Source organism: Dendrobates tinctorius, unplaced genomic scaffold (assembly GCF_039654945.1).
Source record: "Dendrobates tinctorius isolate UK_male_01 unplaced genomic scaffold, ASM3965494v1 ptg000060l, whole genome shotgun sequence".
Lineage (NCBI taxonomy): Eukaryota > Metazoa > Chordata > Amphibia > Anura > Dendrobatidae > Dendrobates > Dendrobates tinctorius.
In genome coordinates, this window is record NW_027361728.1 from 71,980,633 (window position 1) to 71,999,986 (window position 19,354).

A 19,354-nucleotide genomic window follows, 5' to 3' on the forward strand; every position below is an offset into this window, starting at 1 on the left:
AATGAGGACTGGTTATGTAAGCACCAGAGTAAAGAAAGTAACAGGATGAGCTAGAATGGAAAAGTGGAGAGAAAGTAGCAACATAAAACAGAATGAATACATTCAGAGTTCGAGTCGATGTAGTCAAAGCTTGTACAGAAGGCAGAAAGACAGAAACAGTATGGAGAGGTAGACACGGTGAGGAACACTCGCCTTTCTCTTCTGAGATCGGGGGTCAAGTCCAGCTTGATGTCCTAAGTGAAATGAGTTTGCTGGTCTCAGCTCACTTCCCACAGGGCAGGAGTCCACATCACAAAACCACCACACATAATTTGGCACAACTGGCAGTCTCTGCTCTTGAGAGGCCCAGGATTGAGCTGGCATGGAGACTGAACTACCTCTCACCCATAAAGAGGGTGCTCCCTCCAGATCGGGGCTGAGGTCATTGCTTGGGCAACGTGGGGAAGCTCGTACTGCAGCTGCATGACTGTAGCTGGCCTGTGGATAAAAAGAGGACTTCAGTTTCCATTCCAGCCAGTCCTTCCACCATTAACATAGTAATTGTGAGCGCACTACCTAACCAGTGGCTGCAAATACAGAGGCATATCATGGAGACAGAAAAATGCAGAAATAATGACAACATAGCATGCAAGAAAAAGCCAAGAAATTGTAGCTTAACCCTGGACCTCACTATTTACCCTCCATGAAATATTTGTTGCTAGAACTTTTATTACAGCCACAATATTGAGTTAGAAACAATCATTAACAATCTTAAAGGAACTTTTAGGGTTCGCTCACACTGCCGTATACTCTCTCATGTAACCGATTATGCTATTGACACTTGGCTCTGTCAGAAATTTATCTAAGTGCCATCTTACTGAGCTGCGATTGCCTTGCATAAGAGAATCGCAGCACAGGTGAGCAGAAGATGGAGAACTTCATTTCTCCATCTTCTCTATTGTCTCTGTGCGCAAACATCAGACTGCACTGGGATGACATCCGAGTGGTCCGATGTTTCACACGCACCCATAAAATTGTATGTGTAAGCGTGATCCGATTATTAGAGGCACTGGCAGCATGCTGTGACTGTTTTCTCATGCCCCATAGTATAACATTATGCCAAGTACTAGCCCATAAAACATCACATAGCACTCAGCCGTTGTGAGCAAGCCCTCAAAGTGACTCTGTCAGCAGAGAATGACTATACAAACCACTAGGTGCTGGGCACATCTTGGTGTGGCCAAACATTAGGTGCACATTTCCACCAGTTTGTTTTCCATCTATCTCGCCCTTCCCTGGCTCTGGGAACAGAGAACTGTCAATCAAAGAAAACGGAGGTGGAGATATCGGGAATACAAGCAGATGGGGAGTGCACCTAAATGTTTGGCCGTTCCATGATGGACCAAACGTCAGTACTTGGTTTGAACAGTCATTATGTGCTGACAGAGTCCCTTTAGAAGGTGACCTACCCCTACAATGGGCTGTTGGAGGACCTTCATTACTCATCGGAACAAAGGGGAATCATTCTAGTTTTTTGAGGCTGAGGTGTGTACCCACCACTGTGACTGTACCTGGCACTACAGCTCAGATCTTCAATAGACAGACCAATCATATGTTGTCAGCCCATCATAATGATGGTTTATCCATGAAAAGTCTTGGACAACCCTTAAACTTTAAAAACATTTTGACCTTAATTTCAAAAATGGAATCTCAGTGTCCTCAGACACTGAGTGATTTCCACTATTAGCCATCATTCCATTTTCCATTGAGGTGGTTAACTTGCTATCCATATACTCTAACTAAGGCCTATTTCACACATCAGTGTCTCGGGTACATGTGGTGACAGTTTCAAACACGTACCGAAGACACTGACACATGTAGACCTATTCAAATTAATGGGTAAGTGCACATGTCGGTGTGTTTCCACAGACCGTGTGTCTGTGTGCCCCACAGGTAGACATGTCCATTTTTTACCATCAGCATGGGCGGCAAAACGTCCCGCACACGTGAACATGGAGAACACACTTTGATGTCATCCGTGTGACACGCATCAGGGAAGAAGCGCTACAGTAAGCGCTGTTCCCCGGGGGCAGGTGTTGAAGACTGCTCTTATCATTCTCCCCTGCTCTGCCGGTGATCTGCGCGAGCAAAAGAGAATGATGAGAGTTATATTAAAGTCAGAATGATGACAGAAGGTGGGGGATGTTGGGACTGTTGACAACTGTAGCGTTTCTACCCCAGCGGCCGTTCATTTGGTACTGATGCGGCACACAGACAGCACACGGCTGCCACACAGGTGCTGCAAGTATTACACACACAGACAGGGATATCTCTGGTACCGGTTTTTCCGGTACTGGAAATAAACGGACGTCTGAAACCGGCCTAACAGATATGTCAACAAAGATCTGGATACTTCCAGTTATATTAGCTCCCTTCTTTTCTGTTCCTCTGCCTGTGTAAATGTTAGGCTACGTTCACAAGCAGCAGTTTTGCAGTATTTTTTTCTGTAAAAGTTGTTGCTGCATTTTTGCAGGGGTCTTTTTGTTTAGTATGGATTACATGTGTGATTTTTCTACCTATTCAATATAGTTAGTTTTATTCACCAAAAACGCTACAAAAATGCAGAAAAACCTGTTTGCTGTGTTTTTTTGCTTCATTTTTGCACTTTTCCATTGCTTTCTATGGGTGAAAAAAAACTTAAAAAACATTGCAAAACTGCTGAAAGAATTTAAAAAACGCTGCAGTTCTCAAAGTCAGTCAGGAAAAAAAAAAAACAATATTGTGTATGAAGTGTCTAAAAGTCCATAGATGTTGCTGGTAGTGTAAAACTCGGATTCTTATTTGCATTAAAAAAAAAACTGACAAAAAAAACGCTGCATGTGAACATTGCCTTACAGTGCTACAGGTCCTAGCCTGATACAGATGTAGCGAAGGTGATCACGCCTCACTGTGCACCATCTGGATAACTTGTCTCAGAAGGTTAGCAATGTTTTTATTTTCTAGATCAAAATATTTATTAAAAAATATATATGCATAGAAATCTTGCGATTTTTACGCAGGTCACAGGGGCTGACCCAGTCTGTGTTATGTAGACATGGCAGAACCTGAAGAAGGGAGATATCTTTTTCACATTTAGATATCATTTCTTAGGACATCATTTTAACATATACATTGGGACATTTTTGCTGCTTTTCTGATTTTGATGCACAATTTTTATCATGGGAAGCTGAGTACTGGAACGGAACTCAATTTCGCCTACTGTTAAATTGGAGCTGAATGTAGAAATGTCAGCTGAAAATGATAAAGTACTACGGCAGTCCTAAATGTCACATGCATGCTTTACATGTCCATCGCAAGAGAAAACTGCAAGCAGAGAAATGGGGAATGGATGAATGGATAAGTACTGCCACGATGGGAAGCAGAGTCTATTATGAGGGAGCGGAAGGTGACCCACAAGTAGGATGGAGCTTCATGAAGTTCTATGAGTAGGAAAAGCATCAAGCATATGAGAATATGATCAGCAGAAAGTAATCATTCATAAAAAGCATCATAAAGTACTTAAGTTGTGACCCTGGACCAGTAACATAATAATGCCCCTCTTATCTCTACCACCTACCTTTCATTCTGCCTGGCTTGTAGCATATATCATTCCAACCAGAAGACCCTATTAGGTTCTTTGACCATCATCACTGACATACAGAACATGGGATCTGCTGCTTGGGATGATATATAATTGGAGGTACATGCTGGATAGGAGGAATAAAGAAGTGGAGAGAAGTCGTAGATAAACAACATGAAGAATAAACATTATTCAAATCCAATTTGTAAAAGTCTAATTGACCGTAATACTGCAGCGAGATGTTAGATGTTTGGCTGTGCACATTTGGCATAAACACGACATTTACATTGATAGTAAATTCGTAGGAGCAAATAGAGAAAATCGGGGTTCACTGTATTACTGAGCCTGGAAGAATGGAGCGAAGCGGGCTAGTATGCTATGGTCGGCTGAGCGGTTTTGTAAACCCAAGGACCATAGTGCACACGATCACCCAAGTCTCTATGAGCGACTCCTCTTTCTGGTCAGGTTCTTAAAAGCTTAAAGCAAATCTCCCGACATATCAAACATTTATTGATCTTTTAAATTGCTATAAATGTTTCCCAGCAGAATACTCCATTAATAATGCCTCCAGCTCACTGCACTCACTGAACAAAGGGACTGCAAATCCACTATTCTAACAGAGGCCTGTGCTTGATATTGATAATTAGTATTTAATACACTCATTTTAATGGGAATCTGTGACCAGGGTTTTGCTACCCCATCTGAGAGCATCATGATGTAGGAGCAGAGACCTTGATTCCAGGGATGTGTCACTTACTGGGCTGCTTGCTGCAGTTTTTATATGATTGGCGTTTTATCTGCTGTAGATCTACCAGTTCTCTGAATGCTGAGCCTTCTATAACCCTGCCCACACCACTGATTGGCATCATTTTGTGTACACTGTGCATAGACAGAAAGCTGCCAATCAGTGGTGGGGATGGGAGAGATACATGGCAGCAGGTTTATTAGTCCTCTAGTGATACTGCATTGTGGGGAAACCGGAGGAGGCGAGTTATGATTTTTTTTTAGAACATTAGGAGATTTATTTTTTCTTTTTACAGAGATCAGATGACTCTTTTAAGGAAGGGCATACAATACTGCAGGGTTACATAGTTTTTAAACTGTAGGGTAACGCTTGTAAAATCTGACCAATCATAGTCAAAGTTACAGAGCCATGAATTAGAGACAATCCTAACTGAACGGCCCGGAGAAGTGTAACCCGATGAGGGTGTCGGGAGCACTCACTCATGGTCAGAGGTTGTCGTTAGGACTACAACACGTTCTTAAGAATCTCAGTATAAGAACATTATTAGCAAGTACAAAATATACTTGAGCATCGTTCTAAAATAATCAGGGAAAATAAAAGTGGTGCATAAAAGACATAGTAAAATTGCAAGTTCAGCACCGCTACATCTGGATCTGTGTAAGTAATGGAACAAAACTGCATATTCAAGGATTTTTTCCCCAGTATGCCTTGGTTACCATCTCTTGGCAACTAAAGTAATCGGTGTCTACAGCGTGGAATAGACGAGTCTCTGTAATGGCAATTAAAGCCCACCACAAGTCACCATATGGGATTGTAAAGGTGGAGATTATTGAGTCAGTTGAAGGTAAATTCTTTGGTTACCATAATAGCACCTGAGGGGTTAATAGTAGTCAAGATGTCATATATATGACTGGTAATGACTTAAGGTCTTCTTCGCATCTATACAACCCTTAGTCATTCGGACTTTACGATACTTACATTCTAGTTGACAAAAGTCCGCCCCTTTTTTGTCATGTGACCGGAGTTTTAGTAATGGAAACACAGATCATTTATCTTTCTTTTGGACTCTGTGATCGCAGCTGTGATGTGGCATTTTTCCATGTCACTATGCTGCCGTACCGCTACTGCACGCTGAGTGACAGACAGGAGTATTCGTGGTTACGCTGCTCTTTACTTTGTTGCCCTGCTGGTTAGTGGTGGACGGCATCATGGTTTCTATGGCTACTGATTCCTCTCATTAGTCACTTCCTGTTCCTCCCCTATATACAGTATGTCACACGTTTTTACAATTGCTACACCCCCTGATGAAGGAGCATTCATCCGAAACGTAGGTAGGGGTTGCAGGCAGGTCCCCCGCTCTCAGACTCTAACCACCTCTATTTCAGGTAATCTACCTCTTTTTGTTCCGCTATGACTCAATTGATGTCTTTATGAGTGTGATTTACATATCACATTCATCTCTATGGGCAATGATGCCTTCCTTTATACTATCTTTATGAGGTTTTCTGTAAGTATTTTTACAGGCCACTGTTTGCCTATGTCTGATCTCCTTGTGGACCTAGTCTGGCCTTGTTTGTGAGGGTTTATTAAGACCCATGTGTCTTATTCCAATAAAGTTTTGCATATTTTCCCTTTATCATCTGTGTCAATTGTTTTTTGTTGTTTTTTTCCTTCCCCCCCTTTACTTACATTCTAGTCTTAGGTCTCGGCCATGTTGCGGCAGACACGTCGGGCGATGTGCAGAACGTGACATCGTTCTTACCTCTAGTCTGTCGGTTCTCATTAACTTCTGTGCGGCAGCTGCTGCGGCTGATGGCATTGCAACTCCAGGGTTTCCGGCAACAAGCACTGGTGCGGTAGGAAGGATTTCAGCTGGTACGAGGCCCGGTGACACCGGCCCCAGGTATGGATTAAAGGCTGCTGCATTCGTGGCTAAGCTTGGCGCGACTGAGAACATTGGCTGGAAAAGACAATATACTATGAGGGCAACATTGTTATTTGCTGATCTTCAAAAAACACAATAAAACCAGAATGTTATGCTTGGCGTATCTGAATTATGGCTTTTTACATCGATTATTTCTTGCGTGATGTCAGTAACGAATTCTATAAAAGAATATAACATAGTGATGAGCGAATGTGCTCGGATAAAGTGCTATCCCGCACGCTCGGGTGCTAATCAAGTGACTTTGGCGTCCTCAAAAAATATGTTTGAGTCCCCTCGCTTGCATGTCTCAAGCTTGTTAGACAATCCCTGCATGTGCTGCACCTGTCAAACAGCAGCGAAACATGCAGGTGCGGGGGACTCGAACGAATTCTTTGAGGAAGTCACTCGGTTAGCACCCAAGCATGTGGGACATCACCTTATCCGAGCACGTTTGCTCATCACTAATTATAACCACTACTCATAAAGTTTTATTGAATAAATATATATCATAAAATTATAAAAGATTATAGAAGATGAAAAAAAGTAAAAAAAACAAAACAAAATGAAAATTATACCAGAACTAAATACCAATGTTACAGAAAGAATATCACAAATGTATACTTGAACCTACCCAAAAGAGGAGCACCCACTGAGGTTTTATAATTATATTTGGGATGTATACATTAATATCTTGGTTACTTTCTTACTGTGTTCATCACAATCGTTTGTACTATAGATCGCCCCAAAGATGTGGCCCCATAGCCGATGTAATTCGAATTACAATTTTACGTGCAGTTCCCCAGTTATTATTTTCCTATCTCATCTAATTTTATGCTGGCTATATTCATTCAGTAGAGCTACATTTATATTTATCAGTAGTGGTGACATTATTTTTCAGATTTATTACTATGATCTCCACTATGAAATACATGCTTATTTGGGGGCTTTTTGCAGGTTACCATGATGTCAGTAAAGTAATAAGGAGTACGCAGCCTCCAGGGGTCACCAACATGAAGGCTGGGAGTTCATGGCTTCTTGCACAATACTTGCAGCTGTGTCCCTGACATGTCTAATTTAGTTAATACTTAGTGTCTTCATGAAACAACAATTCAGGATTGTGATTTCCCCATCGTCCATTCCTGGGTAATTCTACCTAGAATTTAGTGAAGAAATCGACAACTGGGTGAAACCGGTGAGCTGTGCATTCTAGCACACTGTCACACTGTCCAATCGGTACTGTTAGTGTCAGAGAGAATCCAGTTGTCAATTTATATGTAGATTTGTAGACGGAATAACAGAGGAATTGTGCTACAATTAATTATTAAAAAATTAAATAAAACATAATTCGTGGGGAACACTACATTTTTTAAAGGGAATGTATCATCAGAAATCTGGTTTCTGTGTCAAATATATATTTTCTTTTTTTTGGGGGGGGGTCATTTTTCATTTTGCATATCACAATCTTAAAAATAATATACAGAAATCTTATAATTTTCATACTGGCCACTAGGACAATTTTAGACTCATACTTCCTGTTCTGAACAGAAGACATTACAGAAGTCTGATCACAGGAAGGATTACAATGGCACATAACATCTCTATGCATGGCTGATAACACAGGAGCCATCATCCAAAATTGGTGATGTCAAAGCTCACCTGCTCCCCCTCCCTTCAGAATGACCTTTGCACATGCTCATTACATGCTTAAATACAAAATAGATGTATCAGAAGCAGTGAGAGTTCTTCCTTACAGTCACTTATAGTTAAAATTGGAAGAGTATCCCCTGGAAGTAGGTGCCTCAAAATACTATGATGGTGAACATCCAGAAGACTCATCAAGACATGACCTGGGTGTCCAGGCTCTAAAAGAAATATAAAGGATTAGGTAGTGAAGGATGCAACACATCTTGGATATGGAACTCTAAGTTCCCTGAAAGTGTCAAAAAACCTCAGAGATTGTCCTCAATGCCTGGCAGGGGTCCAGTCTCTTCACAGAAGTTTGTACTATGTCTGTACACAGAAAAATAAACCCACGTTCTTGGCACCAAATCCTTCTTGTTTAAACCTCACGTGTGAAATATGGCAATCTCCCATACAACCCCAGCCATGTCATGTTAAAAAATAGTAATTGTATTAAACAGGATTGAAGGCTAACTTTAGAAACTCTAGTAGTCACTAGAAATAAATAAGTAAACTCTAAAAAAGTAATCACTAACTGTAGCCGGCTCTGGTCACGACATGTGATACTGTCTTGTCCTGGTATCATGAATGATGGTGGGGTAGGATCTGATCCAGCTAAACATCATATAGATCAGGGTTAAGGCCCACCAACAGGTCATGTTTTCAGGATTTCCCTTGTATTGTACAGGTGATGCAATTATCACCTGGGCAATACTAAGGAATACTAAGGAAATCCTGAAAACATGACCTGTTGATGGGCCTTGAGGACTGGAGTTGGGGAACCCTGATATAGAGTATCCCACATTCATGTGAAAGATGCTAGAAAATCACAGATCAAGGCCTTATGGACATCAAAGGGCAAGGAAGAGGCTGCGGACAGTGCCAAGGAAGCATCTAGCAAATATCATGTCACTGATGCATGGCAAAAGACTTACATCATTGATCTGGCCATAACCAGAAGATAAATGTCAGCTAAAATGCACAATTTTCACCACTTCAGACATCATTTGAAGTTTATACAGGAACTATAACTTGTGATGGCTGATAGCAAAATGCTATCAGGATGGACAAGACAAGTGATTGGCATGATCAGCTGAGTTCAGCCAATCTGTTGCTACTTTATGCAAGCCAGTTGTATTGTTTTCCAAAGCCGTCCAGGTGGATAATCCATCTGATCTACCTGATCGGCATCATTATGACCAATGCTTACCTTATTTGTATGGAAAGCTTACCTTTCAGCGTGAAGGCCTCACATTGAGCAGCATGTATGGTATCACAGCCTCCGACACAAGATTAGATCTTCGTCACGTGTCCGTTTTTTGTGTCCGTATGCGGTCCGTTTTTTAAGGGCCAAATACGGACACTCGCACATTCATTGTATACAATGATGGTGTGCACATGTCAGATTTTTCACACGGACCGTGTGTCTGTGTGTAAAAACCCGCAGACGTCAGTTTTTTTTCTTTTGAGCAGCACAGACAAAATGCGTGCTGCACATGTGCACATTTATGACACAGATGACACGCCGTAATCCATCTCTACGATGGCGAGTATTTTTGTTGTTTATTATTTTTTGTCTTTTACAGGGGACAAGGGCTTCAATGGAATAGGCGTAAGGTGAGTATAACTTTGTGTTTTGTATTTTAAAATAAATGTGTAAAACAGGGTGTTGATATTTTTTTCAAACTAGCTGAAGAGCCCGGAGCTGCCCGGGCATAGTAACTAACTGTGATTAGTTATAGCAAATTATAATTATCCTCCATCCCATAGTCCCGTGCCCATATACCCATCATACATATCCACAATCCCATAGGCCCGTGCCCATATACCCATCATACATATCCTCCATCCCATAGTCGAGGGCCCATATACCCCCAAACATCCTCATTCCCATAGTCACATGCCCATATACCCATCATACATATTCGCCATCCAATAGTCGAGTGCCCATATACCCATCACACATCCTTCATCTCATAGTCCCATGCCCATATACCCATCATACATATCCTCCATCCCATAGTCCCGTGCCCATATACCCATCATACATATCCGCCATCCCATAGTCCCGTGCCCATATACCCGTCATACATATCCTCCATCCCATAGTCCAGTGCCCATATACCCATCACACATCCTCTATCCCATAGTCAACCATTACGACATTATAATGAGCTGCGGGGCTTGCAACCTATGATGACATCAGCGTCGCCATGGCAACCATTATGACATCATAATGAGGGGCGGGGCTTGACACACACACACTTTTTCCCCATTATGTAGATAGGGGCAAAATTGTTTGGTGAATTGGAACGCACAGGGTTAAAATTTCGCCTCACAACATAGCCTAGGACACTCTCGGGGTCCAGACGTGTGACTGTGCCAAATTTTGTGGCTGTAGCTGCGACGGTGCGTATGCCAATCCCGGACAAACACACATACATACATACACATATTCAGCTTTATATATTAGACTAGCTGAAGAGCCCGGCGCTGCCCGGGCATAAAGTAGTAACTAACTGTGGTTAGTTATAGCAAATTATAATTATCCTCTATCCCATAGTCCCGTGCCCATATACCCATCATACATATCCACGATCCCATAGGCCCGTGCCCATATACCCATCATACATATCCTCCATCCCATAGTCGAGTGCCCATATACCCATCACACATCCTCCATCCCATAGTCCCATGCCCATATACCCATCACACATCCTCCATCCCATAGTCCCATGCCCATATACCCATCATACATATTCGCCATCCCATAGTCGAGTGCCCATATACCCATCACACATCCTTCATCTCATAGTCCCATGCCCATATACCCATCACACATCCTCTATACCATAGTCCCGTGCCCATATAACCGTCATACATATCCTCCATCCCATAGTCCAGTGCCCATATACCCATCACACATCCTCCATCCCATAGTCCCGTGCCCATATACCCGTCATACATATCCTCCATTAGTTCAGTGCCCATAAACCCATCACACATCCTCTATCCCATAGTCCCGTGCCCATATACCCATCATACATATCTTCCAACCCACAGTCCAGTGCCCATATACCCATCACACATCCTCCATCCCATAGTCAATCATCAGCATCGCCATGGCAACCATTATGACATCATAATGAGGGGCAGGGCTGGATACACACACACCAGTCTACAACATGCTTCGTTTGCGTTATTTTATATTCTGCCTCCAGAGCTGAATTCCTGGGTAGTGCTGTTGTGATACTTTCTACATTCCCCAGTGACAAGTTGTAAGAAAACAGAAATAACGGGTCTTGCCTTGACCTTTAGGATGCTGTCTGATATAATGTTCACTCACTTATTAACTTAGAATTCAATATACGAATTCTGGCAGCTGTTTCAAGAGAGAGAACACCGCTTAGTTCCTGTTGAATTCAGGGGTAGCGTTTACAAATCCATAAAGAGTACTTGAACTTTTGTTGTTATTTTTTATATGCTGTTGTTCTCTTAGTTGCAAGTAGATCACTGCAGGTCCAGGCCGGGAAACCCCCATCGGTTGCTCAAAAATTTCCGGAGCAATATGGAGGTCAGGAGAAAGGGGCACACAGCGGAGCGCGCACCCGTATCGGAGTACGGATGCAGTAGAAAGCATCGACCTAAATCTGTGTGTGCTGATCCTTTAACTCTTGTACTGACTCAAGGAAGGAGGCGATTAGGAGCACTCTCTGGCTACATTCCCATAACGAGCTTTTGGTGAGTTTTTCATGCTGCAGATTTTCTTCATAAATTAGGTTACTTTTTTCATTGTGGATTTGACTTCGTTTTTCACACGCTTTTTTATTGCGTTTTTCACACTGCAGGTTTTGTCTCTGGTTGGTATGTCATGTTTTAAATAAAGCTGCTTTGTTTTTGATACTTCCTGGTATTTGAATTTTATAAAACTTAATTGACACAGTCATTCGTGAATATACACTAAAAACGCGTGTGCATTTTTTACTTGCGGATTTTCCGTATCTAAGGCGAGTCTATTGGAAAAATTCGCACATAAACTCAGCGTACGAGGGAAATTGGCATAATGCGGATATGAAACACGCACCGTCAGTTTACACTGAGTAACAATAAGCACGGGGGTCAGGAGATTTCTATCCTTTGCTGGAAGCGTAACACGTTTCCTACACAGTGAAAACACGAAGCGTCAAAAACTCACCAAAAATCACTGTGGGAACACAGCCTAAGAGAAAAGCGGGGGAGGGACTGCTAAAAGAATGCATTTCGGAAATTGATACTGACAAAGCAATCTTGTATTAAAAAATAAGTGATGGGTTCAGTGCAAACATAAGCAAGTTAACACAGCGGAGCTAGCTACATCACTTACCACAGGTTGGAGTTGAGTACCGGGAATCATTGCATTGGCTAGCTGCATCTGCTGGGCCAGCATGGCCATGTTCTTTTGCTGGATCAAGTTATTCCGTCCATTTATCTCTAGCTGTGTTTTTAAGTGTGCTGGCGGATGGAGATATTTACAATTCTCTCTTGAGCAGCGACCCTAGGTAACAATAATAAGAAAGATGAAGGTCAGTGCTTTAGTTTTAAAAAAAAGAGTAGTCTACGTTTATGACCTGAGAGATCATTACCTCTATGTAGAGACCTATCTCTACTCCTGACAGGGTAACATAGTTATTAACATAGTTATTAAGGTTGAAGGGAGACTTTAAGTTTATCTAGTTCAACCCCTATCCTATCCTAACCTGCCCTAACATGTTGATCCAGAGGAAGGCAAAACAAAACCCATGTGGCAAACAGTAAGCTTCACATTGGGGAAAAAAATTCCTTCCCGACTCCACATATGGCAATCAGACTAGCTCCCTGGATCAACGCAATATTAAGGAAACTAGTGTATATACCCTGTAATATTAAACTTTTCAAGAAAGGCATCCAGTCCCTTCTTAAATTTTAGTGGGGAATCAGTCATTACAACATCATATGGCAGAGAGTTCCATAGTCTCACGGCTCTTACAGTAAAGAATCCGCGTCTGTGAGTATGCTTAAACCTTCATTCCTCCAGACGTAGAGGATGCCCCCTTGTCCCCGTCACAGGTCTAAGAGTAAAAAGATCATTAGAAAGGTCCTTGTACTGTCCCCGCATATATTTATACATTGTAATAAGATCACCCCTAAGCCTTCGATTCTCCAAACTAAATAACCCCAAGTGTAATAACCTGTCTTGGTATTGCAGACCCCTGGTAGTATTAGTAGACATTCCTATCCCTCTTTGAAACAATTCTGGAGAATCTTTTTTTTTATTAACGCTACACTGTGCCGTTCTTCTCTTATCCCTCCTAGAAATGTAAGAAGAAACTGACGGCCAAACTATTCCTCTTGTCAATGGGGTGTAAGCTATACAGACTGACATTGTCACCAATTATTGGGCAGAGTTAGACTGTATAAGAAAACACCCCCAAATGGCAACACCCAGCTGTCAATTAATTCATAAATTATAGGAATCATAAATCCCAGGAGGAATATAGCCTGATTCAGACAACAAGGGAAAAAGCATTCGTAGGAATGTTAGTTCCCAATTATTGGCGCATCTAAACAGGCTGGTAAAACTCTAATGAACGAGAAAAACGCATGTGTCTGGGGCTACGATTCTTAAGCAAGCTTACAAATCATTGTTCTCGGCAGCACATTGTCCTGTATAAACAGTTCATGTGCTGCCGATAACATGATCTTCTATGTGCATAGAAGAATTATATTAAAAATCAGTCTATGTGCATAGAATTGTGGTTGTCCTGCCTAAACAAACCATGAAACGACTGCCAATCAGCTTGCATGTAGTCAACTAGTTGTCAATTCAAAGGGGTTGTCCGGCCTTAGACTACAAGTCTGCAGTCAGTCTATGTGACAGCAAGCAATGTGGGCTGTGAGGATTCTCTGATGCCGGCATTGAAAGTGGGCAGACATGTGACTGCAGGTACGCAAAATTCATACTTCCAATCACATTCCGACTAGACGTGTCAATGCAAATGCACTGAGTGAGGCCGCGCATATCTAGTTGGCATGTGACTGCTTGAATGCAAATCGCATACTTGTCACATGCCCGCTGCTCCCGATGACGGCACTAGAGAATCCCGATAGCACGTAGTGTGCTCACTGTGAGGATTCACAAGTCTGCAGTCACACAGAATGTCTGCAGCCTAAGGAAGACACAATGCAGAGTTCTAAGAAGCAATTCTAAAGTAAGTTCATGAAGAATACAAGAACTTGCTAATATACACGGCAGAAGAACTGACCAGACCACATTTCATTTTTACTTATTTTAAATTCCCAAGATACGAAATGACCAGAATTTTAACATCCAGATAGACACATAGTAGCAAATATATATGGTTGCATTTAATATGGATGGTAATTTTAGATCACAGTTCTGGCTGTTCATGACTACCACTGGTTTCTAGTTGATTACTTTAATATTTTCATATTTCCTTCGGCTCTCAAAAGAAAACGACACTTGTAAGCTGGCAGATAGTATCTTTGTCATCAACTTCAATGTTGTCTTCTTTTAACACTTTACAATAATAAATTCATGCTCTACTCTGCCATTATATTGTCAAAGCCACTAAATGGTTTCTTAAAAAGTTCTAACCCTTTATACGATTTGACAGATAATGCCTTCTCCTTTTCCATGTGAATACAGAGCAGGCGTCATTAGGTACACAAGTACAAGTGATTCACATGACAGATACAGCAGGCTCAAATGATTACTAAGCTTGTACGACTGTAGGAAGAAAAAAACAGGCTTTTCTGATGAATTACCATGATCAGAACATGATAAGTAGACTATGAACATGGCCTCGTGAACATGGCAGATCCTTCTGCAGGAGGCTGTGCAGTGCCACAGAGACTTCCCTGCTTCTTGTCTCTATTATAAGCACAGATTTTCTGCTTATTGTGATGGAGAGTACAGTAGGATCACATATCTGTCTATGGGTGCCCTATTACTCTACACAAGAAGACAGTACAGACAAGCACTATGTGTGTGAGGCCTGCAGCTCAGACTGAGCTAATACAGCACAATACTTTTTTCTTTAAAGGGAACCTGTCAGCAGGATTGTGCACAGTAACCTACAGACAGTGTCAGGTCAGCGCCGTTATACTGATTAAAATGATACCTTGGTTAATGAAATCTGTCTTGTGGTTGTTGTTAAATCTTTATTTTCAGATTTGAGCTAATGATATTCTCAAGGCCCGGGGCGGCCTGTGGGAGGTCTTCATGTGGTGCTCTGGTATTCATCAGTAAGCTTCTGCTCCCTCTGTGACCCGCCCCCTATTTTACATAATGAGTATGGCGCCGGCCGGACAGTAGCAGCTATTGGCGATACAATAGCTGCTACTGTGCTAGCAGTGCCATCTTGCTAGAAAAAAAATTGCCTCTTCCAAGATGGTGCCACCAGCGCCTGTGCAGTTACAGCTATCGGATCGCCGATAGCTGCCACTGCGCGGGCGCCGCCATCTTGCTAGAGAAAATAAATTGTCTCCACTAAGATGGTGCCATCTTGGAAAAGGCATTTTTTCCCCTAGCAAGATGGAGCCACTGGTGCCTGCCCACTTGCAGCCGTCAAATTGCTGATAGCTGATACTGCACAGGCGTGTCTGGCACCATTTTCAAACTGATTTTTTTAGGAATTTATGGATACTATCAAAAGGAGTAATTAAATGCACAATATGGATGCAATCATGGTGCAACACAGGCACCGTCGCCGGCGCCTGACTGCAGAAGTGGATTTTTTTAAATATATATAATATTTATTATGTAAACTAGGGGGCAGGTCAGTGAGGGATCAGTGACCTGTCAGAAGTTATACTGATGAATACCTAAGCAGAGCAGAGCACCATATGAAAACCCCCCCCACAGGCTGCCCAGAAGCACGAGCATATCATTAACTCAAAACTGAAAATAAAGATTACACAACAACCATAAGACGGATTTCATCACCAGGTATAATTGTAATCAGTATAACGGCGCCGACCTGACACTGTGTGTAGGTTACCGTGAACAATCCTGCTGACAGTTTCCCTTTAGAGGTTCTCCGCTACTTTTTAATTGATGACCTATCCTTAGGATAGGCAATTAATGTCTGATCTGTTGAGTCCAACACCCAGCACCCCCGCGAATCACAGAGCAGTTCTGGATGCCGCCGCAGATACCAAGAACAGCTGGATGAGTGGAGGTGCCAGGTGTCGGACCCTGACCTATTTTATTTATTTAGTTTCCAAGTAATAAAATTTAACTTTATTTCCCTTATAAATATATTCAGATGGAGAAAAAGAAATACTGTAAAAAAGCAATTCTTTAGGAATATTTAGTCTCAGAATTTTTCGGAGCCCTTCTATTTGCTTTATTCATACATTTCCTGATTTTATCAATGGCTGTTTTAACTAAAGGGCAAATGTTGCAACAATTGCCCCCCTGACAGTCAGGCTCTCTGGCAACCAAACCACTTCAACTGCATCTGCCTCCAGAGGGTGCAAAACTATTCCATTCTGTTTTTGTAAGCATAGGCAGGCATTGTGTTCCCTTCACTAGTTCTCTGAGGGCACAAAACGTCAGCCGTCCACTGATGGTGGCAGAATGATTGGGGGCAGTCGCTTGATTCAACAGATGACCATCACATTTGATCACCATCATCTTGTTTAGCACAGGGTCCAGCCATTAGCTAACAGATTATACCTAGCTTTACACCATGATCTCCTATGAAAATTAAGTAGATACTAAATAAGATACAGATGTAGAAAGTTATACAGCAGTCACAGTATCTTCTATCTAGAGACTTACAAAGTTATTAAGGGGGTGTTCTAGTTATCACTGAATATTAAAAAGTGTGAGATAATTGGAGACCCTCGCCTTGGACCTAACCATTTAGTCTGAAAACTACAAGATTTGGTACTTATTTATAAAACAAAAAAGGAACAAAGGAGACCCCTTGCCCTTCTGATATTATCACAATTTGCCACTGTGCAAACGATAAGTATTTACCGGTAAGACCTTAATAATAAATTCCCCATGAATAGTTTGATGTCATGATACTTACACCTCTGAGCACAGAAAAATATAGAAAGAACAATGATCACTGCTATTGTTTCCAGCGTAGTAAAATGTAAAAGTTGGTCTTTCTTGTATAGGATACTAGCTGAAGAGCCCGACGTTGCCCAGGCATAGTAACTAACTGCCATCCGACTCTCTCCCTCCGCAGCCCCGCTTGCCAATCGCCGTCCCACTCTCTGCCTCCGTAGTCCCTGTCTCCACTGGCCGTCTCGCTCTCTTCTTCAGCAACCCTGCATTCGCTCCGCAGCCTCGCTGTCTCCCTCCGCAGCCCAGCTCTCCATCCACCTTCACGCTCTCTCTTTCTGCAGACCCACTCTCCAATTGCCGTCCCGCATTCTCCCTACATAGCCCTGCTCTCTTCATCCTCAGCTCCTGTCTCCATTGGCCGTCCCACTCTCTCCATCCGCAGCCCCGCTCTCCACTCGCCGTCCCGCTCACTCCCTCTGGAACCCCTGTCTCCACTAGCAGTCCAACTCTCTCCCTCAGCAGCCCAGCTGTCCACCTGCGTCCCGCTCTCCACCCGCCATCACGCTCTCTCCTTCCGCAGCTCTGCACTCCACCTGCCGTCCCACTCTCTCACTCTGCAGCCTCGCTCTCCATGCGCCGTCCCGTTCTATCCCTCCGCAGCCCCGCTCTCCCTCCCAGCCCTGCTCTCTCCCTCAACAGCCCCGCTCTCCCTCCAAAGCCCCTCTCTCTCCCTCCACAGCCTCTCTCTCTCCCTCCACAGCCCAGCTCTCTCCCTCCACAGCCCCGCTATCTCCCTCCACAGCTCCACTCTCCACGCGTCGTCCCGCTCTATCCCTCTGCAGCCCTGCTCTTCGAGTCCCGCTCTCACCCTCGCAGCTCCGCTCTCTACAAACACACACATACATACGCTCAGCTTTATATATATAGATTGCTATTCCATTCAGTGTACACTTGAAAATGACAAAAATATGTATTGTAACTGTAACCAGTCAATGCTTGCAGAATTGTTACAAACCATAGATTGCTTTATGTGGCTTGATGACTTGAGACCAGCACATGCAGATTAAATGGGTTCTTTACTCTAACATTATCTACTTGCCCCTTGACAATAAAGTGATCACAAAATGTCTTCTTGCTTTGGCCTCCTATCAGCTGAAATCCGCCACCATACACAGTAGACTAATGTTGGCCGAAGCAGTCAAAATCGACGGGATTGGCCTTCAGTCTAATGTGTATGGAGCCCCAGAGAGATGATTGTCGGGGGAGATAAGGATCAGACATGTGCAATTTCAGACTGCACCACCTTTTTTCCCCAAAGATAAGCATCTGCCAGATGTCTGGCAGTGGCTCTCTAATAGAGAACACAGGAGCGCTCGACAGGGCAAGTGTATGGTAGAGATGGCTGAGATACCTTCCGGCTGAAAAATCTTAAACCACTCTGCAGTCAATAAGGTGAATAGGGTGTAAGGGGGTCTAAGTGATCAACTTTCCTGCAAAGGAAATTTCACTGCAAGGGAAATGAAGCACCCCACATTGCCAATTCCAATCAATGATTTGTCAGTGTAATTATGTAGGACAGGACAAGTCCTCCAGAGCCAGAGACGCTCCTTATGGTATCAGTCATAAGTGCTCCATACATTAATAACCTCCTTTAGAGAGACTTAATTAAGATTACATCATTTATGAGTTACTTCTTAGTTGTGTAGACTGTAGATATTTTTTTTGCTTCTCTTTTTTTTTCTAAGGTAAGGAGAGGTAGAGTAGAATTGGGACCTAATTTGTCACAATTTTCAGTAGAGTATTGGCAGTTTTCACATTACCCGTGACTCTTTATAAACCTCACACAAAGCTGTCTATTTAAGCAGCCATTTGTTTTGCCATTTTTCTGTAATTTGCAATAATAAAGCAAACTAATTAATTCCTAGAATTGCTTGTTCACGTCATTTCTGGAGCTGAGTGCTCTATATTTTATGTGTACATGCAGCGCTGTAACGACATTAATGCTTTGTCATGTTGCAGTTGAATCCGGCCAGAAAGCAATTCTTGTGACAAAAAATCTATAACCACCCCCAGAGCAGTAATGTCTTAAACCTGAAAGCAGATCGGCATCACCAGAGCGCACATCTATCACACAGCAGTCAGGAGGGATTGTTATAGCTGGCACAAGGCAGGCTCATGACATAAAACCAGTAAAACACCGAAAAGCAGTGTATAGATTACATTCAGTACATATACAGTATGAAATAATATGTTACTAGCTACAGCTACGTCCTAGTTCACATTTGCACTATTCTGCCATGCTCCAATCACAGAGCACAGCAATGAAATCGAAGACAATACTGAAAA

At 42.6% G+C, this 19,354-nt stretch overlaps 1 protein-coding gene across 11 annotated transcripts in view; it reads right to left on the bottom strand.

Annotated features, from left to right (window-relative positions):
• The window catches only part of MBNL1 (muscleblind like splicing regulator 1), a 244,668-nt gene that overhangs the window by 43,112 nt on the left and 182,202 nt on the right, over positions 1 to 19,354 (bottom strand). For 7 of the 11 annotated variants that reach the window (XM_073579037.1, XM_073579033.1, XM_073579036.1 and 4 more), the window contains 3 exons: positions 12,311 to 12,481; positions 6,106 to 6,303; positions 193 to 477 (listed from right to left, as the gene is read on the bottom strand). In XM_073579037.1, coding sequence (XP_073435138.1) covers positions 193 to 477; positions 6,106 to 6,303; positions 12,311 to 12,481 — 654 coding nt within the window. The remainder of the gene's footprint in view (positions 1 to 192; positions 478 to 6,105; positions 6,304 to 12,310; positions 12,482 to 19,354) is intronic. The other 4 variants (XM_073579039.1, XM_073579038.1, XM_073579041.1 and 1 more) reach the window with 1 other exon arrangement.